The sequence below is a fragment of the Podarcis gaigeae genome (assembly GCF_964106915.1).
Source record: "Podarcis gaigeae genome assembly, chromosome: Z".
Lineage (NCBI taxonomy): Eukaryota > Metazoa > Chordata > Lepidosauria > Squamata > Lacertidae > Podarcis > Podarcis gaigeae.
Genome location: NC_139691.1, coordinates 4,921,443 through 4,947,668, shown reverse-complemented (window position 1 = coordinate 4,947,668; position 26,226 = coordinate 4,921,443). Strand labels below are relative to the sequence as shown.

Genomic DNA, 26,226 nt, shown 5'->3' with positions numbered 1-26,226 from the left:
GTGAGGGCTGGACTATATTTTTTCCAGTGGAGAATGAACGAATTCCTATGCCCCACAAATAACCCAGAGATGCGTTTTAAATAAAAGCACACATTCTACTTATGTAAAAACACACTGATTCCCGGACCGTCCGTGGGCCGGACTGAGGAGGCAACTGGGCCGGATCCAGGCCCCAGGCCTTAGTTTGCCTACCCATGCCCTAGATATACTATCCCCACAGATGAGGCTGTGCTCCACTTATGTAAATTGTTTTTATGTACCTATCTTGATGTTGCTTCTGCTACATTCTCTCTCTCTCTCTCTCTCTCTCTCTCTCTCTCTCTTGAGGTAGGTTGGGCCCAAGAGGACTTTTCTGCTTTATCATAAGGAAAAGAAACTGCTTTCTAAAGTTTCTGAAGTATCAGGCATAGCTATTTCAATCCATGAAAAGAATTTCCCTTTCCCAGGAAAGAGGTAATTTTTTTTTTCATTTTTTGCATTTTAACAGCTGCTGGAGGTCTTTTTTAAAAAAAAAAATTAGTTTTTCAGTTTAAAGTTTTACAATCAAGTATCCAACATAAAAACAAAATTCCAAAGAATCTCCTGAACTTTCCTTTCGTTAACAGTTTCCTCCTGCATCCAAATCTTTCACATCTCCGTTATATCCAAAATTCAGCATTAAACTGCAAGTGTTATTCCAACCCTACTAATGATTTCAGCAGTTCACAATGGTTTTTAAGATAAATTATGTGTTTTCTAGGAAAGATGTAATCCCCCCCCCCAAGCTGGTATTAATATCTGAGCATCACCTGCTACAGGTGTTTTGCAGGAAGGTTATCATTCTGGATAATGTGGTCAGCAGTACGAAGTCTTGGCTACTTGGGACACACTTGGGAGATTCCCACCATGCAAATATGCTTTGGACTTAGTGCGAGGGAGTGGGGAGAAATTTATCATAAAACGATGCATTTTTATATGTTATTTTCACAAATATATACATTTTAACAAACATTTCACCTCAGTGTATGTATGCATGTTTGTAAACATAGTCCATCTTGTGAGCCACTGTGAGCTAGTGTGGTGTAGTGGTTAAGAGCGGTGGACTCGTAATCTGGTGAACTGGGTTCGCTTCCCCGCTCCTCCACATGCAGCTGCTGGGTGACCTTGGGCCAGTCACACTTCTCTGAAGTCTCTCAGCCTCACTCACCTCACAGAGTGTTTGTTGTGGGGGAGGAAGGGAAAGGAGATTGTTAGCCGCTTTGAGACTCCTGAAGGGGAGTGAAAGGCGGGATATCAAATCCAAACTCTTCTTCTTCTAATACTGTACACTCTGACTGGCAGCAGCTCTCTCAGTTTCTCACGTTTTATCTGTTGCTGTGAGGATAAAACTGGTTCTCCTTATACATGCCCTAATTAAATTAATAGATATGATGCCAGCAGCCCTGGAAACAGCAATAATGAAGGTGGGAGAGATTAATTATCTAATAAATAAATACTTCACTTGCAAAATACTGGATTTTATGTGTGTTTGTGTGTTCTAGATTGTGATTTGCTGCAAGCTGCCTTGAAGCACCGTATATAAACACTTTAAACAAATAAAAACAATTGATTTTTTTTTTGGGGGGGGGGGGGAAGCCAGCTCCATTTTCTCTAAACAACAGGGTATAAATCAGGAGTGGGAAGTCTCAAGCCCAGGGGCAAAAAGTGGGGGGATGGGCACCAAGTCTACCTGGCCCTCAGGACTCTCCCATCTTCACGTAATACCCTCCCTGAGTGTTTGTGTCTGAACTCTGATCCTGCCTCTTCCTTGCCTGGGTGAAGGATGGTGTGTGTGTGTGTGTGTGTGTGTGTGTGTGTGTGTGTAGAAACTAATAATAATAATAATAATAATAATAATAATAATAATAATAATAATTTTTTATTTATACCCCGCTCTTCCTGGCTCAGGGCGGCTAACAACAAAATTTAAAACATTTAATTATAAAAGCAGCATAAAATACAGTATAAAAACATGAATAACAATAAAATCCAAAGTTCAGAAATCAATTTGGGGAAAATCCATCCAATAAGCATTAGATAGTCACCAAGCCTAGCTGGATGAATTGATCCTCCTTGGGCCAGCGAGGAGGCCAGGGGAGAATTAGCTGTGGGGTCTCAGAGCCGGTGCTAGCCAACTATACAAAAGCAAAATTTACTCTTTCACTTCTGGCCAGCCCATCACTTGCATATAGCCCCTGGAAGGTCTCCCAGAGAAACATTCCCCACCTTTCCAATCAATAAGGATGCTCACCATTTCTCTCTCCAACCATGAAGCAGCCTATACAATGAGTGTGGCGGCGGTAGAAACTCAGGTATATAACCCAGTCATCAAATGGCTCCTTAAACCTAGGCTGCAGTCATCACCACGGAATGGCTAGGTGATGTCCCCGCCCCCTGTGGGATTCTCATTCATATTTCCATTGCTATACCACTTTAGATTTTACAGACCAAATCTCGAGGCAGTTTACATTAAAACGTTCAATAAAACAATCCTGAAAACGAATTCAAGCTTCAAGGAAAATATTTCAGATCCTTCTCTAGGGTGGAATCTACATACATATAAAAAACGCTGTGAAAATCCTTTTTAAAAAAAAGTTCTGAAAATATATATTGAATTTGCCATAGCTCACCATCGCCATCTACTGTCACATTTGTATATTGCACTTTACAACACACTTAAAAAGTTTTATTTGCAGATATACAGCTGAGTCCTAAGTGCCATTCTGCTTTCCCCAGTCGCTAGCCTGGCACCGAGAGACCTCCACGTGCTCATAATCGTACCTGCGCCAGGTGCAAAATGTGCCTGGCGCCTGGATAATTTTGAACACTGGAACTTGGGACTCTTGGCAAGAGGCCTGCAATTCTGACCAACCCCTGTGCAGAGACAACCAGAGCCCACACCTTTTATATCAAAGCCAAACTGGTTGCATTCCACACCAGGCAGCTTTCACAAGAGGAAACAGGACGGTTGGCATTCATTGAAGGTAGATGACTCCATGTAGAAAAAACCCTCCAGGTCTGCCCAAAAGGCAAGTGAGAGAAGGACTAAACGTGTCATGGGTCAAAATCCTTGACGGTCAGGTTTGGGACAGAGCAGGCCTTACCACGAGGAAGAATGAAACCTCAGGCAGCAGCTTCGGGGGACAAGGGGCAGCGGCAAAGGAGTGTTAGAGCAACGTCAAGATGTCAGAGGACAGAACTGTATCTGCCCTGCTAGCTGCTCGTCATCTGCTAAGACAGGGGTCAGCAAACTTACTGCACCTCGGGCCGGTGTCTCCAGCACTGATCGAGCGGAAGGCAGGGGAGCACGTGCCCATACGCGTGCACACACGCTATTTCTGGCGCACTTTCAGGTCGAAGGAGCACTGGAAATAGCTTGTGTGCATGTGCACAGGCCTCCTCCGACCAGGATGTGCACCGGAAATAACTCTTGTGCATGTGCACAATGCTTGTGCATGAGCACAAGCTATTTCCGGTGCTCCTCCAACCCGGAAGTGGGCAGCCAGGCAGCGCAATGCCGGTAAGAGTGGACGACACAGGTTGCTGAAGGCCGGATAAACGAGTCCCTCGGGCCTCACCGGCCCATGGGCCTTAGTTTGGGGACCCCTACACTAAGCTATCCTGCTGCCCTTGCGGTGAAGGACACTGTCTCATCTTCAGAGTGGAAGTAAGATTCACCTGCCAACCTGGCTGGGTTCTCAATGTGACCCAAAGGAAGGTGCCTTAGACTGAGCCAGGCCATTGGTCCGTCCAACTCAAGGCTGTCTACATTGACAGCAGCGGCTCTCCAGGGATTCTGGCAGAGGCTGGTCGGCTTGCAAGGGAAGTCCTCTACCCCACCACCTGCTGACCTCTTAGACACCAAGCCTAGTGCCTGAGGCTGGTGAGAACTAGCAACCTGACTCACAGTGGTGGTAAAAAACAAACAAACAAGCTGCCAATTCACTGCCCTTTAATTTGTTGTCTGATGTGCAACAACTCACCCTTCCTAACAATCTGGCTGGACCCCAACAATCCTTGCAGATTAAGCTGCATGCACAGCACCTTGTATGAAGTGTGTGTGTGTGTGTGTGTGTGTGTGTGTGTGTGTGTGTGTGAAGGGACCCTAGGCCCCTAGGGGTCATCCAGTCCAACCCAGAGAGCATCCATGGCAGATGGGTGGGGGGAAGGATGTCCAAAGTGCCTGTCCTCCTCCATTAAATGTGCTGGCAGTGAAGTTTAATGGGTGGGCAGGAAGACCCTTTGCCCACTAGGTCAGCAGTTCGCTAGGCAAAGCACCTGCCCCCCATTAAATTAAAATTGTGGAAGGGTAGAAAGAAGTGGGGTGTCAGTGTGTGTGGGGGGGGGGTGAAACATGCTGCCAAGGGCGGCTGTGTGTGAAAGCAATGGCAGGAGGGTGTCTGGAGGGATGTCAGGAGCTTTGGGGGGGGGGTGTTGCCCAGGCCAGAAGGAACTGTGTGGGTTTTGGCTGAGGTGGGAAGGTGGGAAAGGTGGCAAAGCAGGTGAAGAGCCCTGTGTGTCTCTGTGTATTTAATGGAAGAATGGAGAACATTAGACATATCACATAATAAAATAAAATAAAATAATTTGAAACAAAATAAAATAATTTGAAATTCAAAAATCTGGGGAGAAATTCAGAGAACTGCAAAATCACCCCTAATCTCAGCAGTGGTGATTTGGGGCTGGGCTGAAATTTCAGAAGCTGACCACCTGGACCATTTAAGAAGTGTTCTCCTCACATCCTCATGTCATCACTGGTGCCTTGGGGAGGCAGCAGAGCTAAGAGAGATCACCCAGCATTAATCATTATAATTTGCATTTCTAAACTTCAAAGAGCTTCACAAGCTTTGACAGGAAATCCTCTTAATCAGGTGGGAGTTGTGAGGATGAGGTGATATGGCAAATGAAACAGGAAGAAAAGTACCTTGGCCAAAGCCAAGGAGACAGTCAGTGGCGTCATGGAAAGGGAAACATTTCTAAGATTTCAAAGAGGCAATATCTTGCATATAAACTGCATGCAGCTTCAAAGCAGACTATCAGGATCATGTAAACCTTGTTTGGGTTTGCATAAAGGATGGGAAACCTTTCCTCAGCCAAGGGCCCCAATCCTCCCAGTGGTCGTCAGGGCCATAGGCAAGGCCCCCACATTTTACTTTTGCGCAGCGCACAATCCCACATCCCCCTGCTCCCCGACAAAGAGTAACTGAGTTCAAGGACACATCCCAGCCAGGCCAAAACACAAGAGGAAGGAGGAAAGCAGGGGTAGTAAAGAGAGCATCAGTGGGCTGGAGAAAGACCTGACTGAGGGTCAGACAGAGGGGCCCTGAGGTTCCCCTGGATTTACACTAGCATGCTTGAGCCATTTGTAAAAATAAAACCGTATTTTTCGCTCTATTAGATGCACCGGACGATTGGACGCACCTAGTTTTCAGGGGAGGAAAACAAGAAATAAGAAAGGAACGCAAGGCATCCTTAGCTAAGAGGGAGCGCTCCTCCATCTTCGCTCAGGAGGCTTTGCGGGACTATCCCTGAAGCCAGGAGAGCAAGCAGGATCGGTGCGCACTGATCCCTCTTGCCCTTCTGGCTTCAGTGAAAGCAAGCCTCCTGGCTTTCCTCCTGCAAGAGCCGTGTGCTCTTTAAAGGGAGCGCGGCTCTTGGGGGCTTTTCTGGGAGGTGGGGGAAGGGACAGAGACGCGTGCTCTGTTCCTTCCCCCATCTTCTGCAAAAGCCAGGGATAGCTGCACGAAGCCTCCGCAGGGGAGCGGGATGAAGGCTCCCCACTCCCCTGCGGAGGCTTCGTGTGGCTAAGCCAGAAGCTAGAACAGCCAGTGGGATGCATCCCGCTCGCTGTCCTGGCTTCTTCTTTAGCCGCGCGCAGCCTCTCCCGGGGAAGGGGAGTCTTCATCCCCTGCCTGTGAGAGGCTGCGCACGGCTAAGGCTCCCCCAAGAGTCGCGCTCCCTTTAAAGAGCGTGCAGTGTGTGTGTGCAGCTCTTGGGGGATTTTCCCCGAGGAGGGAGAAGGGCAGCGCTTCTTGGGAAAAGCCCCCAAGAGCCGCACACACGCTCCACGTGGCTCTTTAAAGGGAGTGCTGAGCAGAGCCCCCTGCCTGCATTCGCTCCATAAGACGCACACACATTTCCCCTTACATTTTAGGAGGGGGAAAGTGTGTCTTATAGAGCAAAATATATGGTAATAATAATATAATAATAATAATTTATTATTTATACCCCGCCCATCTGGCTGGGTTTCCCCAGCCACTCTGGGCAGCTTCCAACTGAATACTAAAAACAATACAGTGGTACCTCGGGTTACAGACACTTCAGGTTACATACGCTTCAGGTTACAGACTCCGCTAACCCAGAAATAGTACCTCGGGTTAAGAACTTTGCTTCAGGATGAGAACAGAAATCGTGCTCTGGCGGCGCGGCGGCAGCAGGAGGCCCCATTAGCTAAAGTGGTGCTTTAGGTTAAGAACAGTTTCAGGTTAAGAATGGACCTTCAGAATGAATTAAGTACTTAACCCGAGGTACCACTGTACAGCATCAGACATTAAAAACTTCCCTAAACAGGGCCGCCTTCATTTGTCTTTTAAAAGTAAAATAGTTGTTTATTGCCTTGACATCTGGAGGTAGGGTGTTCCACAGGGCAGTGCCTGCCCTCTGCCTGTTTCCCTGTAACCTCACTTCTTGCAGCGAGGGAACTGCCAGAAGGCCCTCGGCACTGGACCTCAGTGTCTGGACGATGGGGGTGGAGACGCTCCTTTAGGACCGAGGCCGTTTAGGGCTTTAAAGGTCAGCAACAACACTTTGAAGCTCAGAGACAGTAGCAATGTGTTACAAGGAGGCTAAGAGATCCAGTTTCCCTCTTTTGCCTTGATCTAGCATTGCCACAGGCGCTGAGTCCTGTGTTAGCCTCTGTCAACAGCTCCTGCTTATGTGACTGTGACATTTTGATTTCAATTCCTCCCTCCCTTGCGTCTTGTGGGCCAATGCATGGCTGGAAGATGCCTCTTCCACCAACCTCTGCATTGGATGAATAATCTGTCTGGCTACTGTTGGCACAGATACAGAGACCTGATCTGTCACAAGGCAAAGACCTGCTGGAATGGTACCACTTCACAGTGGTTCCCAAATTATGTCCACCCCCAACCCCACCCACCCCCCCAACTTGATGAACTTGGTGGATTACTTCATGATTTTTCTACTTGTTGCAGCAATCACAATGTGCTGCGCTAGAAGAAGCTGTATGGTTTTTAATTGTTTTTCTACAGCTTCCTTTATCGTGTTCTGCCATATTACAATTCAACATCTCACAAAATGCAAATGGCAAGAGAATAACATGCGAAAAGAGAAATAAAAGGAAGCAATAAAAATACAATTGAATCAGTATTTAATGTGGACTTGTGGTCTTCCAACTTTAAACTGAACTCATTGCCCCGCAATAATGCGGGAAAGAAACCTGTGCCCTTCTCCCCAGCTGAAGACAGGGGTGGGAGCTTCCACCCATGGCCATAGCGGGGGGGGGCAGGGGGCAGCTGCCCCCCTGCCATCAAGTAAAACAATAGAAATACTTAACTAACTGACAAATCACGTTCATTCTGCCCCCCCAAATCATAGCTACACCCTTGTTTCTGCCCCACCCCCTACAGTATGCCTCATAGGAAGAAGCAAGAAGTACCGGTGAGGATCATAGAAGGACCTTCCACATCCTGTGGTTTTAATTTAATTCCTGACCATTGGTCATGTTGCCTGGCCTTGTAGAGCCAGCAGAGGCCCAGGCCAGGTAGATAATGTGCCCCCTTTTTTTTACCCTGGGGATAACTGAAGTCTTATAAATAAGTATATATATAATTTTCACAAACGTTATGCTGACAAATAATTTTATTTCAAGGCTTGAACCGTATCTGCATATATAGACAAAATGGAAAATATAGATATACAGTGGTGCCCCGCAAGACGAACGCCTCGCAAGACGAAAAACCCGCTAGACGAAAGGGTTTTTCCGTTTTGGAGGCGCTTCGCAAAACGAATTTCCCTATGGGGTTGCTTCACAAGACGAAAAAATCTTGCGTCCCCCGGCGGCTTTTTTTTGCTTTTTTGCCCTTTTCCTAAGCTGCTAAGCCGCTTATCAGCTGTTCCGCTGATAAGCCGCTTAACAGCTGATCGCTGGAAGCCGCTTGACAGCTGTAGCGCTAATCCGCTAAGCTGTCAATGGGCTTGCTTCGCAAGACGAAAAAACCGCTAGACGAAGAGAATCGCGGAACGGATTAATTTCGTCTAGCGAGGCACCACTGTACAATAGTGCTTTCTAAAAATACATAGGGAAAGGGATTATTTTAAGTATTTACATTTGAAAATGCTTTCCTAGCTTTCTTTTTTTTTGTGTGAATTCTTGAGTTCGCCCCAGTGCATCCCCTGCGACTGTGAATATGTTGACCGAGGCCCCCTTTGGAATCGGAAGCCCAGGCCAAGTGGCCCATATGCCCCCCCCCCCCGGTCTGGGCCTGTGCCTGGAGCAACCAGGAGTCCAAGTTGGAAGCAGGCTGGAAAAGGCTATCAGAGAGTGTCCTTGCCATTTCCCTGTGCTTCTGCAGTCACCCTAGAAACTCAGAGAGTCTTTGCATTTCTCCAGGCTCCGTGGTAGAGCACCTGAGAGGCTGGCTGGCCATCTGTCATGGATGCTTTTGTTGAGATTCCTGCATTGCAAGGGGTTGTACTCGGTGGCCCTGGGGGTCCCCTTCAAACTCTACAGCTCAGTCCCCAGCACCTCCAGATGCAGCTAGGAATGTTGCCAGTATGAAATCCCACAGATTGACCGCTAGATGGATGGATGGGTGGATGGTACAGGGCAACTTCCTATGTTCCTAAGGATGGAGGAGACTTCTGGATTCTGTGTTCTGGCCAGAGCAAAAGATACACCTTTTACCTAGCTACTGGTGAACATTTTGGTAGATTCCTGCTTTTGCCAGCTTATGGAATGCTCCTCCCTGATGCCTTCACCTAGCCTCTCTTTTTTTGCTATCGTTTAAGTAACAGGTGCTGTGTTTTCTCATGGTCTTAATGCTATCTGAAACCCTTTGTGGGTTTCAGTTGCCGTTTTGATGAAAGGCAGGTTATAAATCTCAGGAACAACCAAGATCAATGAAAGAAAATTCTTCTGCTGCTCAGACATCCTCACTGGTGGCAGCAGAGACAATTTTAAAGTGTAGCAGGGAGCTTCCTGACACATTACAAAGTTATTTCCTTAAATATGTTACAAAACGCTTTTGCAATGGAAATCAGGTGGTGAAAAATACCGACATAAGTGCAGCTCACTGCAAGGTGTACATATATGCGCATTTTGTGTTTTTTCCAATTCTCTATTTATGTTTTCTGGGAACTGCAAGGTCGGTCAAGTGGCTTATTGAACCACAATATCAAGTGTGAATGCACAGGTGTGTGTTATATATGACAAAGTGTGTGTGTGTGTGTGTGTGTGTGTGTGTGTGTGTGTGGCTGTGTGTGGCTGTTCCCATATTACATTCAACAAGTATACTATCTGTATACATGAATCGTTAAGCTGCATACTGAAATACTTCTCCTGTAATGTTCAGTGAGCGTGGGAAATGGTTGCACAGCTCAACTATTATGTACAGACGATGCAAACACTTGTACACCTTGCACCCGTGTACAGTGTAACATGTGAACAAGCCTTAAACATTATTGCTTTGCATGGCAAAGGAATGCCTTTTGACCTAGGGCAACTTTCCACAATATGATGCCTCTCCGGATTTTATCGGATTCCAACTCCCATCAGTCATGGCATGTCCAAAAGTCAGGGATAATGGGAATAAAAATCATTTGGAGGGCATCAGGTTGGAGAAAGCTGACTGAAGTTGTATGAAGACCTTATGCCTAGTCACGACCATTGGTCCTTCTAGCAACATACTCTTCACCTCTGGCAGGGTCTCAGGTCCTAACTTTGCTACCAGAGACCCTATTTATTCTCGTTCTAAGCTAAACCCTTATTCTACAAGGCAGCTCTGCATTCTGAGGCACTAATGCTTTTGGATACCACTGGCAGGAAACCAAAGGAGGGAAGAGGGTTCTTGTTCCTAAGTCCTGTTTGTGCATCTAGCTGGCCACTGTGAGAATGGGCTGCTGGACTAGATGGGCCTTTGCTTGATCCAGCAGGGCTCTTCTGATGTTCTTATTAGCTATCCCAGAGAGCTCTTCCCAGCCCTTGGCCACTGGCATCCACAAACCAGTATGATGCATAAGACAGCTCTCCACCCCCACCCCCAATTCTGGACAAATCTAAAATTGAGATAAATTCCTGAAGGCCCACGCTTGATCATTTGGTCCCTTGAGGCTTCAAAATAAGCTGAAATCCACATTGTTCTCCCCTTTTTGTGGAGAACTGCAATCTGCTTATGATCCTATATATAACCTGTCATTTCCTAGGCTTCTGATAAAAAGTAAGATGTTTCTCTGCCCATACCACCTTATGTAAGAGGTCCAGGTCTTCCAAAAGAGGCTCAGGGCAGGTGGAGAATATATCCCTTCAAATATTATACAGCATGTGTGTGGGATATATATATATATATATATGGGAGTGGGTGGCACTGTGGTCTAAACCACTGAGCCTCTTGGGCTTGCTGATCGGAAGGTCGACAATTTTAATCCACACGATGGGGTGAGCTCCCGTTGCTCTGTTCCAGTTTCTGCCAATGTAGCAGTTCAAAAGCACACCAGTGCAAGTAGATAAATAGGTACCACTGTGGTGGGAAGGTAACCACGCTTTCGTGCGCTCTGGTTTCCGTCACGGTGTAGTCAGGCTGGCCACATGACCCGGAAAGCTGTCTGTGGACAAATGCCAGCTCCCTTGGCCTGAAAATTGAGATGAGTGCTGCACCCCATAGTCGAATTAGACTGTCTTCTTTATCTTGGATGGCTTTAAAAGTTTGAGAAGCCGCAATGAGAAGCTTTAAAAGTTTGAGAAGCCTACATTGAATTCGTTATTGCACAAAATGCTTGAAATGCATTTCATTTCCATCTTGCATCACGTATTGAGGAAAGCAGCTTCCAAGATCCAATGTTCCTCTTTGGCTCCCAAACCCTCCACCCTGTCACATGTTTTTATCTCTATTAAACAGTGATCACCAGTGGTAGGCAGAGTCAGAGCCAATGGCAGGTGGGAAATTTGCAGCCATGCTCCTCCCTGCTGATTTCTAGGAAGCCAACACTGAGACTGAAGAGGAGGAGAAGATAAGCAGTGCCACCTCCGGGGCACTGGGTGTAAGGAAGAGGGCAGGCAGGTTGGGGCTGACTGAGTAGAGGCAGGATTTATGGGGGCACTATCCAATTCCTATCAGCCAGGATAGCCAACGGTCAGGGACAATGAGAGCTGTAGGCCAGAAACACCTGGAAGCCTGCGGGTTGGGAAAAGCTGGTATTGTATCAGTCAGGGACTAGGGATAACCAGGCACTCACTGGATAACCAACCACAGGCCAGTCCGTCTCTCTCTGCCTCCAAGGTTGGAGGCAGGATGTCTCTGAATACTAGTTGCCGGAAGAGAGCTGGTTTGCTCACGCCCAGCTTGCAGGCTTCACAGAGGAATTTGGTCAGTCATGGTGAGAATGGGATGCTGAACTATACAGTGGTACCTCAGGTTAAGAACTTGATTCGTTCTGGAGGTCCGTTCTTAACCTGAAACTGTTCTTAACCTGAGGCACCACTTTAGCTAATGGGGCCTCCTGCTGCCGCAGCACCACTACTGTGCGATTTCTGTTCTCATCCTGAAGCAAAGTTCTTAACCTGAGGTACTATTTCTGGGTTAGTCTGTAACCTGAAGCGTCTGTAACCTGAAGCATCTGTAACCCGAGGTACCACTGTATGGCCCTTCAGCCTGATCCAGAAGGCTCTTTTTATGTTTTCTGGCTAACATACCTCAAAGGCTAGGATAAAAAGGAATGGGGCAGCCCACGTCTGTTGTCCCGGAGGAAAGGTGCAATAAATATTGTTGTTTGTGTGTTTGTTTGGTTGTGTGTGTGTATTCTATTGTATTTAGTCATCACTTTTTCACTGAAGAGTCTCAAAGCAACTTAAAAAATATGACAAGATAGGTAACATATGAAACAGTCAAAATCTAATTTTGAAGAAAAACCTAAAAATGATCACCCATAAATATGTAAATGGAAAATCCTGCTCACGCCACTGCAAATATAACTAACTACCTTCCAAATTAAGAGGCAAAGCCTGGGCAAACAAAAATATTCTTTGTGTGGTGCCCACCAATAGACAAAGATGACAGGCATGCTTCTCTGTGAAGAGTATTATACAAACAGGGAGCCACCACTGAAAAGGCCCCACCTTGTGTCACCAACTTCTGCCCCTACTCAGAGACAGCATCCAGAGAAGGGCCTCAACTATTGAACAGGATGTCCTCATTGCTTAACGTGAGGTTTTTAATTTTCACTTGGGAGCAGTTGACACTGCTGCAGCCTTGCCGGTGCTAAGGACATGTGGAGGCTATTTTTGGAACTGACTCAGTGGCTCAGAATCCATCTGCAAAGGTTCCTTGGCAACGTAACCTTGGGTGCAGTAGTAATCCAGGAACACCTGGTGCTGTTGTAGCATCGCTGAAACTAAGCAGGTATGCACCTGGTCAGCCCCTGGAAAGGCAGACCACTTCCAAGGCCCACATAAGAACAGGATTCAAATTTAATAAATATACCTCTTCCTTTCTCCGCCACACTTAAACCAATAACGTCTCAATACAAGATTTGCAATTATTTGCCCAGCAGTCTCCATGAACATAAGCTGAGCCTGTATGGGGAAGAGGGGGAATCAGTAGCTTGCGGACATGAGTCAGTATCAATGCACCTGCTGGGTTCCTTGAATTTAAGGGCAAATGGCTTAGCCACAGCCAGTTACTAATTCCCTTTCCCCTCTTTTACGCAAACATTTAGAAGGCTATAGAACACAGGCAAGGCAAATGGGTATGGGATGCGAGGCACAGGAAGAGTCTCCAGGATCAGACTAAGGGTCTATCTGAGCCTTCACCAACCTCATGCCCTCCAGATGTTTTGGACTGCAACTCCTATCAGCCAATGGGAATTGTCACCCAAAATATCTGGTGGGCACCAAGTCAGCAAAGTCTGGTCCATCTATTCCATCATCCTATTACCATCAATCAACAGCCAGCTGTCTCTGAGAAAGCCCACAAGCAGAACAAGAAGGGCACAGCTCTCGCTTGCTCTTCACCTCCAACAGCTGGCACTTGGAGATAGACTGCGTCCAGATCTGGAGGCTTGGCTTTGCCGTTTAAGAACCATCAGCGCTTGATAGACACATCCTATGTAAAGTTGCTTAATCCCCTTGTAAAGACACCTAAGCTAGGGGCTGCCCCCACATCTAGTGATAGCAAACTCACAAAGTTGTTTATTATTATTATTATTATTATTATTATTATTATTATTATTATTATACTACCCTATACCCAGAGGTCTCAGGGCGGTTCACAGAATGAAATCAAAATATAAAACCACAAAATACATAATCAAAATAAAAACAACAACCCAATAGCCTCCCCCCCCCCAAAAAAAAAACCACCACATTTTAAAAGGGCATAGGATGTAAATCAAATCAACCAAAGGCCTGGTTAAAAAGGAACGTTTTTGCCTGGTGCCTAAAGGTGTATAATGAAGTTTCCAGATGAACTTCCCTGGGGAGAACATTCCATAGACAAGACCCACTGCAGGTCTTTCAGGACAGGTGTAATATAGTCTCAGCGGCCGCTCCCAGTCACCAGTCTAGCTGCTGCATTCTGGATTAGTTGTAGTTTCCAGGTCACCTTCAAAGGTAGCCCCATGTTGAGTGCACTGCAGTAGTCCAAGCAGGAGATAACCAGAGCATGCACCACTCTGGCAAGACAGTCCACGGGCAGGTAGGACAGTCAAGGTCCAAGGCTTTCTTTTCAGTGGGAAGGGGAGATGCAGGATCTTCTCTCAACCCGATATGAACTAATAGGTATTGGAAGCATTTCATTTGGGTGTGGGGAGATATTTTCAGCCTGAGGGCCACATTCCCTCTTGGGGAAACTTCCAGAGGCCACGTGGCAGCAGTGAGCAGGGCCAGAGGCAGAACGTGGGTGGAGCAATGGACACGACCCTTTCTTGTGTACAGTTAAGCCACATCCAGCCATGCACATGTCAGAGGATCTTTTATTATGCCAAGCATTACTAATGAAAAGATATGATACTGTTATCAATATCATTATCATAACAAAATCAGAGAATGGCAGAACATTTTTTTAAACACACACACAGAGAGAGAGAAATTATACAATTCTCCAGCTGCTTCATTTTCATACAACCCATTGTGCAAGTCCTTGTAGCCTAAAACACAAACACATTTCTCTGGTCCTGGAATCCACCTGAGGAAGCATTTCTAGTATGTTGCTACAGAATTGGGCAATTTGAACTAGAGCTGACTCCTGGCAAAACAAGGTTTTGGTTGCAATCCTTCACCCATTGACCTGGAAGCATCAAGTCCCTATGAACTCAGCACCGCTTGCTTCTGAGTAGGCACATTCAGGATTGTGCCAGAGGCAGATTTAGGGCGGCACAACCGGTTCCCCCACACTGGGCACTGAGTGAATTGAGCAGAACAGGTGAGAAGCAGAGGGTGCCGAATTTTGGCCTTGCAAAAGGTGCTCAGGTCCATGTCGCTCAGGATTGCCTACAATCTCTGGCAGCAGCTTTCTAGGGTTTTAGGCAAGAAGCATTCCCAGTCCTACCTGCAAATGACAAAGGTTTGACCTGGGACCTTCTGAATGCCAGGCAGAAGCCCTACCCCTGAGCTCCAGCCCTTTCCCAACAAGGAAAGTTAGGATTGCTCCATTACTGCAGGGAAGGCCATGCATTTTTATAAGAACATAAGCAGAGCCCTGCTGGATCAGACCAAGGGTCCACCTAGTCCATTACTCTGTTCACACAGAGGCCAACTCATGCAAGCAAGACATGAGTGCAACAGCAACTCTCCCTACCTGGGAGAGAAACTGGTATAAGAGTAACACTGTCTCCGACAGTGGGGGGTAAAATGTCACCATCATTATGACTAATGCACTTGTCCCCAGTTACATGTCTCAGAAGAGGTGTTCCCTGCTGTATGACACACACACAAAATCTGGGCAGCAGGCAGAAAGAAGCATCCTATTTCTGCAAAGTAAAACACAGCTGAATACTACCCAGAGCAGACCCATTGCAATTAATGGACCTAACTTAGCCATGTTCATTAATGTCAGTGGGTGTACTCTGAGTAAAGCTTAGTTGACTATCACCCATTGGGAACTGTCTTATACAGAGCTAGATCCATGGTGCACCTAGCTCAGTACTGTCTACACAGACAGGCAGCAGCTGTCCAGGGTTTCAGGTGAGGGTCTTCCCCAGTTGTATCTGGAGGTGCAACAGACTGAACCTGGAAACTTTCATATGCAAAGCAGATGCACTACCACTCAGCTATGGCCACTTCCCTTAAAAATGTTGAATACCACCTATTACACGAACACTGTTTTGATTAATCAGGGCCAACTTTTAAGTCACTAAAATGGTTTTTAAGGGGTTGATCTAGCTGATTAAGATTGACTAGGATGCTGGAGCTTTTGTGGGTTTGCTAAATGTTTTAGTTTATTTAAAGTTCAGGCCATCCTTATGTCTCAAGTTAACAATTCATTTAAAAACACCCCACAATATTTGCACTTGTGTTTATGAGTTGTACCTACCTCAGGCCATGGAATGCAACAGAACAGGGAGAACTGCTTTAGTGCAACCTTTATACTAGCCTGGTATCCTACAGATGTTTTGGGAGGGAGCTCCAATAGTGGCTGGGGCAGATGGGAACAGCTCTCCAAAACATCTGGAGACCACCAGGCATTAGAAGTAGCCAGAATATGCTGCAAATGGTGCAAATCCTCAAAATATAGACAAGGACAAAGGCCATCATCAAGCAAACACCATCAATATATTACCCACAAAGAAGACATTTCTCTCCATGCCTCTTTTAACCACTTCTCATTTTACTCTCCTTCTTTGCTTTCAGCTGCTACAACTTCTGCTTGTCTGTGCCATTTTGAGCATCCTTTAAAAACCATTCCACAAAATGATCTATTATCTGAGGAACTAGTCCAAAAAACCCAGAAAGCAACTGCCTCCCAAAATAGGGGACCAACATTTATCCCTAGCTTAGGACAAGGAGGAGCAGGAGGAGGAGAAAGAGAGATTATACCCCCTCCCAAAAAAGTATTGGTAGAAACCATAGTAAGAAACACATTGTAGTACATATTAATAGGAGGTGACAACAATTTATTCCCTAGTCAACTACAACAATTAATAAATATTAATAACAGAGGACAGTGGTCTATCCCAAACCTATTAGTAGAAAGATACATTGAACGCAAATTGTTGAAGTACAGTAATAATGACAAATAAGTAATAATAGTAGCATTAATACAAATGCCACTCGGATTAATATTGGAGGCATTAATAATATGGTGCCAACTGTGATGGCATCACAAATGTTAAATCTTGACTCATTAGTCGGGTGCGTGACCCTCCCTCTTCCTGAAATGTTAGTCCACACATAGGAATGTCTTTCAATGAAGGTCTTGGGGCCTTTGGAAACAAATCAAGCCATCTCCCCTCCTTTTGGTGCCTCTATCCTGCCCTAGCCTTGAGGCTCAGGACAAGTAACAGCACGATCTCTAAACGAGCATCCACAGGCAACACAACATAGGCAGAACCCTGCTGGATCAGGCCAAAGGCCTTCCTAACCCAGCATCCTGCTTCCCCAAGAAGACAGGAGAGCAGGAGACCTCTGCTGTTTTTGTCTGGTAGTCAGAGGCACCCTGCCTGCCTCGGACAGTGGAGGTAAGACACAGCCCCCACAGTGAGCAGCCACTGAGCGAGCGAACAGCTGCAGCTCAGCAAGCCAACATCTGCTTTACCTGCTCAGGTTCAATCCCTGGCACCTCCTCTTAAAACTAGGAATGTCCCATGCCTGAAATCCTGGACAGCTGCTGCCGTTCAGTACTGACATTACAGAGCTGGATTGTCCAATGGCTTGACTCAATAAAAGGCATCTTATGAGGCTCCTAGGATAGTTTTATCCCTCCATGCCCTGTCCCCTCTTCTGAAGCTGCCCGTGGGCCATCGCTACTTCTTGTGGGAGCCAATTCCATGGTTTAACTGTTGAGAATAAGTCATTGTTTCTGTCTGTACTGAATCTCCCAACATTCAGCTTCCTTTTGGGTTCTAGCATTATGAGAACTTTTTCTCTCCAGCCACTTTCTCCACACCAGCAATAATCTCCTACCCCCCACCTCTCACCCTTAGTTGAAAACAAACCCCAAACCTTGCAACCTTCCTACACAAGGGGCTGCTGGAGCTCCTTAATGATTTTCGCTTCCTATTTTACTGCACCGTTTCCAACTCTGCAATTTCAGACTAGGTGCCATTGGGTGCATTTGCAGAAGCTGAATGGGTAAGGTCACCTGGGAACCACATCTACATTGGACCCTTGGACTTCAAGATAAAACTGACTTATGAATGGCACTGACTGTGTTCAAGGACGTACTACTCACAACAAACCCATGGACATGAATTGGCCTAAGTTAGTCGTGTCCATTCATCCCGACGTGTCTCCTGTGAGTGTAAGTTCCCCGCATACAAAACGCTTTTGTTTTGTTTTTTTAGCATGCGCATGTGTCACCCACAAACGATCTACGTCCACTCACCTATCCCACTATGGGCCACCAGATCTTCTTTCTCTTCCTCCTCGGAAGGCGACGAGGGCTCGGCGGTGGGGACGCTGCTGGACCAGACGCTGAGGGTCGGTTCTTGGGGAGCCGCGGACGCCGAGCCTGGAGAAGGAGCCGGCGGAACCAGCGAGGACGCCGCGTCTACCGCCGAGGCGGCGTTGCCGGGGCTGGGCGCCTCGGAGCCGGGCCCCTCGGAGCCTGAGGGGCTGCCCCCTTGCGCTCCCGCAGTAGCGGCAGGCTTGGTTGGGGGGTCATCGGGGGGCGACAAGGTGGGCTGGATCCCAGTTGCGTTGCCTGCTTCTGCCGCCGCCGCCGCCGCCGCCCAGGAACCAAGATCGTTCCCTTCTTCTTCCTCCTCCTCCTCCTCCTCGCCCCCGTTTTGCTGCGGGGTGGTGGGCGAGGGAGAAAGAGGAGGCGGCGGGGGAAGCAGAAGAGGGGATCGGGGAAGAGGAGTAGGAGCCGGCGAAGGTGAGAGCAGAGACGGCGTTTCGGCTCCCGCACCGGAGCGCACCTCTCCCGCAGGCGATGCCGCTGCTGTGGACCCTCCGTCGGAGCCGGACCCGCCGCCGCCGCCTCCTGCGGCTGCTGCTGGCCCGGCGGTGGCGCTCCGCGGCCCCGAGTCAAGGGCCAGCGCGCACGTGAAGCAGAGCGGCAGGAGCAGCAGCAGCCGGGAGAGCCGGCCGAGGTCGCGGTGGCGGCGCGGCGAGGTCCTCATGGTGATGTTGCCGCGCAGGGTCTCCCGCATCCCTCCATCCGCCTGGCCGGCTAGCCATCCACCCGCGCGCCCATTCAGCCGCGCCAGGAGCCGCTCGCCCGCGCGGCGGCGGTGACAACGGGGATCGGGGGATTGGGGGGTCAGCCAGCCATTGACAACCAACAGCCCCCCTGCAGAGACTCTCGCTTCCCAGGAGGCGGCGCCTGCGGCTGCCGGGTGTCTCTTTGCGCTCCTACGCCCGGACTGGCGGTGGCACAGAACCGGCTTGCAGAGAGCAGCTGGGCGGGAGGAGGCACCATGGCATTGTCCCCCCCCCCGCACCTCCTCCTCCTCCTCCCCGCGTTGTCAAGCAGCCTCACGCCGAGCTCCTTCTCCCCTCCCTCCCTTTTTTGTATATATATATTTTGTCCCCCACCCCTTTGCTTTTTCTCCCGCAGCCGGATCCGCTCCTTCTCCCTCCTCCTCCTTTCAAATCAGCAACCGCACAAAGTGGAAAGAGAGAGGCGGGGGGGGGGGGGGAGAGAGAGAGAGAGAGAGAGAGGGAACAGGCGTGCGCGGGATCCAATGAGAAGCCATCAGGGCCACGTGACCATGGCGACTCTCCGAGTCTTTGTGCATCGCCCAGCCAATCGGGGAAAGCTCGGGTGCGCAAGCTCTCGTCTCTCCACCCTCCGCGCCTCTCTCGCTCTATGTATATTCTCCAACATGCTTATGTAGAGGTGGCGGAGTTGCTTGCATTGTGCGTCCAGAGTGACAAGTAAAGGGGGAACCTGCAGCAGCAGCAGCAAACAAAGGATTAAGCCTCAGAGCTACTTACCTCAAACCCACCTCCATCCTCGCTCATTGTTGCATTAAGCACTTTAAAGGGTGGTCTCACGGGGAGGAGAGATTCTGGGGTGAGGAGAAGCAAGTGTCCTGGCACAAAACATCCTCAGAGCAGGCCTACTGAAATTAATTTCAACGCGTTTATTTCGGGTAGAGCTCAGCCAGAGAAAACCCGTATGGAGAGCGGTTGCCCTGTCTCAGAATATTTAATAATGTCATTTTATTAGATTGCACCTGCACATGGCCTAACCAAATGCTCTGAGCAGGGCTAAGGTGGGAGACAACCTAAGCATAGCTGTCAACGTTTTCCCCCTTTTTAAGGGAAATTCCCTTATTCCGAATAGGATTCCTCGCAAGAAAAGAGAAAAGCTGACAGCTATGAACCTAAGACTTTCAATGTTGTGAAGGCAAACATCCATCAAGCTTTGATTCCTACCCACTGTGGAGAAGGCACCTATTTCGCAATCCTCTTGCTTTCTGTAAGCCCTTGAAGCTCAGAGTTGCACTGTTAGGAGACAGATAGCCATTCTAATTGTAATTCTGTCTTCTTTAAAGAATGTTGAGGTTCAGCAGGTGTAAGCACCCGCGACGAGGGTCTCTGGTGCAGATTTAGGTATGTGCCAATACATTCGTGAAATCTTTGGTGCTGATGTAAGAAGAATTTAGGAGTTGACTGGCCAGCTGGCCAGTGAACATTGCCAGTGTGCCCAAAAGTATTCAGAGTGCTCCTACCAAACGGACAGCAAATGCAGAACAGTGACTCATTCAGGAACACACAGGGCAGGCTCCTCACAGAATGGGCCAGAGAAAGGAAAGACTAACCATAAGGGTTGTGTTAAGATCCTATTTAATATAACACAGGGGTCACTAAATGGGGGGGACGGGACATGGGAAGCAGATCCGCTGACCAAGCCACACAATAGTGGCCTTTGTGGCAAGAGAGAGTCAGCCTCCTGATATTGGCGACACTGTTGCTTACCTGGAAGGGATGGGAAGGCATAGAGAATGGGGCTGCACACCTGCAATGCCAGGGATGCTGGATTCGTAGGAGCAATCCTTCTAGGGAAGCTGGGCTGTCCTTGGCCTCACATCCACACCACCATATTCAGAGAAGCAACAGCTGTGTCAGGATGGCTTCCACATGCGTCATTCCTGGAGACACGACTGTATCTATTGTCCTGCCAGGTCACTGCAATGAGGACTTTGGGCTTTAAAATTTCAGCGGCACCCTGTGCAACGGCAAAATTCATCGCTCCTCCTCTGCATCTCACCTTCCGGTGTTCAGCCTTGTTGTGGCACCTCCTGTGGTGCCCTTTTGGCTCACCCAGTGCAGATAAACCAGTCACACTCCCCTAAATCCACCTCTGGAGTTGGGGGCATCTGCATTGGAAGAGAGGGGTTAGAGTAGGGCATATCCACACAGGGTCCCAGTTCCCACCTCTCCATGGGTAGAGTGATGGAGCTTTGCATCCACATACTGGATGGATAGTAATTCGCTGGGGTATTTTAAGTTGGGTTATGTTCAATGGTACAACTAGGGCAAGCAGGTACCCATTTTAATTTGGCTTACCTAATGACCCATTAGATTACAGTGGTACCTCGGGTTACAGACGCTTCAGGTTACAGACTCCTCTAACCCAGAAATAGTACCTCAGGTTAAGAACTTTGCTTCAGGATGAGAACAGAAATCATGCAGCAGCGGCGAGGCGGCAGCAGGAGGCCCCATTAGCTAAAGTGGTGCTTCAGGTTAAGAACAGTTTCAGGTTAAGAACAGACCTCCCGAACGAATTAAGTTCTTAACCCAAGGTACCACTGTAATAGATTCATAGACTTGTAGAATTGGAATCTTTCACTCAGCACGGGGCTCAAACCCGCAACCCCGAGAGTAAAGTTGGATCTACACTGATTTTTTAAAAGCCAAAAAGCCAAAACACTACAAAAGCTCTCAAGGCAAAATCACATTGGCAATGGATCACTGCCCTGCAGCACCATCTGTTGTCACATAGTTCAGTTATAACGATGTAATTGATGAGTGTAGCTAAGTCCTAAGAGTCTCATGCTTTTCTGACAGAGCTACCCCAAGTGAGATGTGCTCAAGATATTGATTGCTCATATTTACTAGCTGGGTGGCTGGCTGACCAGTGAACATTGCCAGTGTTCACAAAGGTGTTCAGAAAATTCCTATCAAGCATGATGAAAACCAGAGCAAACAGAGCCTGGTCAGAGAGAGGGAAGATGTGCCAGTAGTTGATATAGGGACTCTGGTAAAAGAAGAAAAGGATAAAGAGGTAATTCCTGCAGAGTGCTGGTAGTCCATGCGCACACTTTTGGGCAGCGAAGGTATCTGAATCAGAAACAGGGTGGGAGTGGGAAGATGCAGTAATTACTTGGGCCAATTATCAAGTATTCCAGGGTGTGTGGTGCCAGAAATGTGTTATTATTAGCTCTAATTCTGCAAGGGAGTGTGAGCAGAGGCTTCAAAAGATAAGGACTCTAGTGCCTGCCCAAGAAGTCTTCAGATTCTGTTGCTTGAGGAAGAAGCAGAGAAGCAGTGCCTAGGTGAAGAAACGTTCTCTGGGGAGGGCCATAGCTGAGTGGAAGAGCAACTGCTTTGCGTGCAGAAGGTCTCAGGTTTGATTCCCACCAACATCCTGGCAGAGAATCCTGTCTGAAAGGCACTGCTAATTAGTATGTTTAAGCACAGCATGTTGACTCACTTTAAATCCTTATTTGTTCAAAGGCTCTTATTTGGCTATTGAGACTGAACACTTTTTGGAGGTGCTATTACTGTTTTCAAGTCATGCATAGGTTATGAATTGTATTACTAGGCCTATGAACACCAGCTGGTGGGAGACAGTTCTGTACTGTTGCACTCAGGTCCTTCTGATGTGAGGACGAGATGCTGGACTAGATTGGCCTCAACCAGCAGGGCTATTTTGATATGGCTCTAGGACTTCGCTCTTGTTTTTTGTAGGAAGAGACCGGTTAACTAAACACCAGGAAGAACTTTTTGATAGTAAGAGGTGTTTGACAGTGGAACAGTTGCCCTCAGGAGGTTGTGGCATCTCCTTCCCTGGAGGTTTTTAAGCAGAGGCTGGATGGCCATATGTCATGGATGCCTCAGTTTAGATTCCTGTATTGCAGGGGGTTGGACTAGATGACCCTTGGGATCCCTTCCATCTCTACAATTATATTATTATTTCTATGAAATAAAGAGCACCATCATTATTATATCTTTGTCAATGTGGACAAATAGCTGACAAGTCCTGCAGGTGATCAAAGGGCTTTGGTGCAACAAATACACTTAAAAAAAACAACAACAGAAAACCAGCAACTTTTGGCAGTTAGGAAAGTTACAGGAAAATGCACTAAAATGTGTTGTGTGAACAAATGATTAGCAGGATGACATATAACCTCCCCACAAACAAATCAGAGCGAAAGTTCAATAAACAGTGGGGCATAAACTTTGCTTAAGCCTTGTGTTAGCAAATCAGGTTGATTGTTCAATAAGCAGGCCCATCTGGAGGAACTCTTCAGATAAGGATTTTTTTTAAAAAAGAAAAAAAAGCATGAGAACCAAACAGAACAAAATGGAAGTTGTGGGAAGTTGCACACACGCTGGTTCTGGAATTTCAATTTTAGAAGTTTCCAGCATTACAGGAATGCCAGGGAAACATCAGGCTTGAGGAAGGAAACTTTCCCAAACTAAGTCATGCCCACAGGTAGGGCCAGAAGCAGTCAGAGCAAGGGCCAACATAGTCCAGTTGTGCCCCACCCTCCTCCCCACTTGCCTGGATGGGGCAGGGCAAGGTAGTACAGGACAGGAGCCTGTGGGTGCCCCCTGCCAATCCAGCAGTGGTGGCTGGTGCCATTGGGACTGGGAGACCAGAAGACAGGGAGGCCAGCAGAGGAGGCAGCAAGACAATCAGAGCGAACTAATCTTGTCCCCATCCTCCTCCCTACTGGGTTCTACAGTACACCCCTTACTCCAAGGAGGAGGAAGATGGCAGGCAGCAGGGCTGAGAGAAACCCCTTCTGGAACCCTGGAACGAGTCACTGCCTGTCATTGTAGACCAGGGAAAGGCAACCTAAGGCCCGGGGGCCGGATGCGGCCCAATTGCCTTCTCAATCTGGCCCACGGATGGTCTGGGAATCAGTGTGTTTTTACATGAGTAGAATGTGTGTTTCTATTTAAAATGCATCTCTGGTTTATTTGTGGGACATAGGAATTTGTTCATTTCCCCCGCAAATATCTAGTCTGGCCCACCACATGGTCTGAGGGACGTTGGACCGGCCCACAGCTGAAAAAGGTTGCTAACCCCTGGGGTAGACAGTAGTGAGCTGTATCAACCAATACTCTGTTCTCAGTAGAAGGAAGTGGATGATATTCAACTAAGTTTTACTCAGTGGAGTCCCATTGAAATTAATGAACATGGCTGAGTTATATCCATCGTTTTCAATACCTCTGTTCTGAGTAAGACTCATTTGAATAGCTCCCTGTGTTTTTATGTTCCTGTGTAACTGCTCTGCTTCTCCACCTTGCAAATTCCTATCTAGGAATAAGTCCCATTGAATGCAACAAGATTTACTTCTGTGTAGACATACAGCGTCCCCCTCCCCATGATGGCATATTTACTCTTCTCCCCCTGCACACATAAACATCTAGTCGGAACTCAGACATTTGGCCATTCTGTTGCCTTGATCAGCTTGGTCCTAATACTGCTTTTTGGATCCTCTTGCAACAGAAGTCATCAGAGGCGATATTTACCACTTGAACTGTGTCACACTAATTTAACACTGGTAGTGTGGCAAGAAACCCATAATCTGGACTGAGGCCAAATGGAATAGACTCAAACTTGCTGATAAACTGTAGCTCAGAAATCTCACGCGGGAGTTCTTAAGTCAAAGTATGGCAAAGTATGAGGTCAGCAGCAAACATCCAGAGAGACACCCACAACTTTGTTGGCCTTTGTCACTGTTGAGGAAAACAGCCCCAGGGCACGTGGACCATGGTCAGGATTCCAGGGTGTGCCTGGGTGATTTTCCTGCTGCTTAAATATGCAAAACCTGGACCTGTTTCAAGGGAGAGAGGTGTGCCCTCCACAACTTGCGAAGGCAAGCCTTCCGGATAAACTGTGAGGCGTGGTCAGCTGCCAAGGTACCCGCCCCAAGGATCTTGCCGAAGAGCAGGCTGGGATATGACCTTGAACTCTGATCACCTCCCTTGCTCACCTGTCTGGAAGACAGCGAGTGGTGTGTGTGAGAGTAGGAGGTGTACAAAGGGGGAGGATATGTTTGTTGCTCTGAATGCTTTTCCCTCTGGCCCCACCCACCTCTGGAATGAAGCCTCTAGAAGGTTGTCCAGGGTGGAATGTGGCTCTTGGGTCAAGAAAGTTCTCCACCCCAATGTAAATAAATACATGTGCAACAATGTGGGACAAAAGAGCAGTCAAGTGGTGTTCTGAATGACACTTCTAACCCACATCCATGCTGTCAAAGAACTGTCTATCAGTGCACGCAGCTCAGAGGACAAAAATGAGCAGTACTCTGCCCATGTAGTCTACATAAGGTCACCTTATTGCTGTTTGACTCTGCCAACAGTGTCCATTTGGACCATTATCTAACCTGCGTTTCCAGCAGACTGTTCATGCTGTTTCATGTTTGCAACATCACTGTGCAAATCTCTGGGCATAATACCAAGGTAGTTTCCTGCAAAGGGGAAGTACAGGATCGCCCTTCTGTACCAGAGCAGAAAGTTTCTGCTGCTGCTGCTGCTGCTGCAATCTCTCAATGTTCCAAAATATGTTTGAATGAAAGAATCAAGTATGATACACTATGTCTCTTTACAGTTTTGTAGAAGCTGAGACCAGCAAGACCTAAATATAGAGTTCTGTGGTAACCAGTTACTATCACCACAAAGAGAAGAGAAACCCAAATAAAGCGGAAATGAGGAAGAGTTGAGTCTCCTCAGCTCCACTTTTGACTATCACTTAAGAGTCCAGTGAAATACTTTAGAGTGATTTCTCTGGGTCAGGAGGATATAATTAAGACTACACAAACAGGATTATTCAAGTGAGGGGACTGCTTTGGAAGTGTATTTATAATTTGCTGTTCAAACAAATTTCTGTTTTTCTCCTGGAGTCAAGCTCAGCAAAAAGATATTTGTGCACAATACTGATTGGCTAGAGGAAGTGATGTCAAGAGTGAAGCTCAGCCAAAGGTTTCTGTGCAGAGTCTGATTGGGTAGAAAACTGGTTGGGAACTATAGTTTGCTCTTTACAAAGGAGACTCTTTACAAATAAACAATTCCCACAGTTCCCTGTCTATATGTTATCAGTGTCTTTGAAATCAGGATGAATGTTCATTAAGCAGAGTTGGAAGCAACTATGAACTGAGGAAAGTCATTTCTCTTTCCTGAAGCCTCCTGGTGTTCAGCTTGGTTCTGGTATTATATGGGAGAAGGACAAAAACATCTCTCTTCCTGATTTCCCCAAACCATTCATTTTTAAAAATAAACTTTTTAATGCATTTTTCAGTTTATAGTTTGCTGTACACACATTCTTCATCTTATCTTAATACTGCTTAGACTTCCCAACCTATCCCTCACTGACCTCCTAAGACATTTTCTTTGATTAACTACATCTCCTTTATTTTTCCACATTTTATTTATTATTCCACCTCATTTATTTATTTTATTCCCCCCCCCCCTGCTGATCACAAGTTTATTCCCACTTGAAAGTTTGCCTTAATACCATCTCCTTTTAAATATTATCAAAAGGAATCCCACCCACTTTTTTGTCACAGTATTTTCATCCTGGTTTCTTATTTTTGCCATCATACTCATTAGTTCCACAAATTCTATTAATTTGT

At 47.2% G+C, this 26,226-nt stretch overlaps 1 protein-coding gene across 1 annotated transcript in view; it reads right to left on the bottom strand.

Moving 5' to 3' along the window:
• The window catches only part of MEGF9 (multiple EGF like domains 9), an 83,505-nt gene extending 64,493 nt beyond the window's left edge, over positions 1–19,012 (bottom strand). Inside the window, exon 1 of the mRNA XM_083721757.1 lies at positions 17,793–19,012. Within this exon, the coding sequence (XP_083577883.1) occupies positions 17,793–18,561 (769 nt within the window). The 5' untranslated portion in view covers positions 18,562–19,012. The remainder of the gene's footprint in view (positions 1–17,792) is intronic.
• Between the last annotated feature and the right edge of the window lie 7,214 nt (positions 19,013–26,226).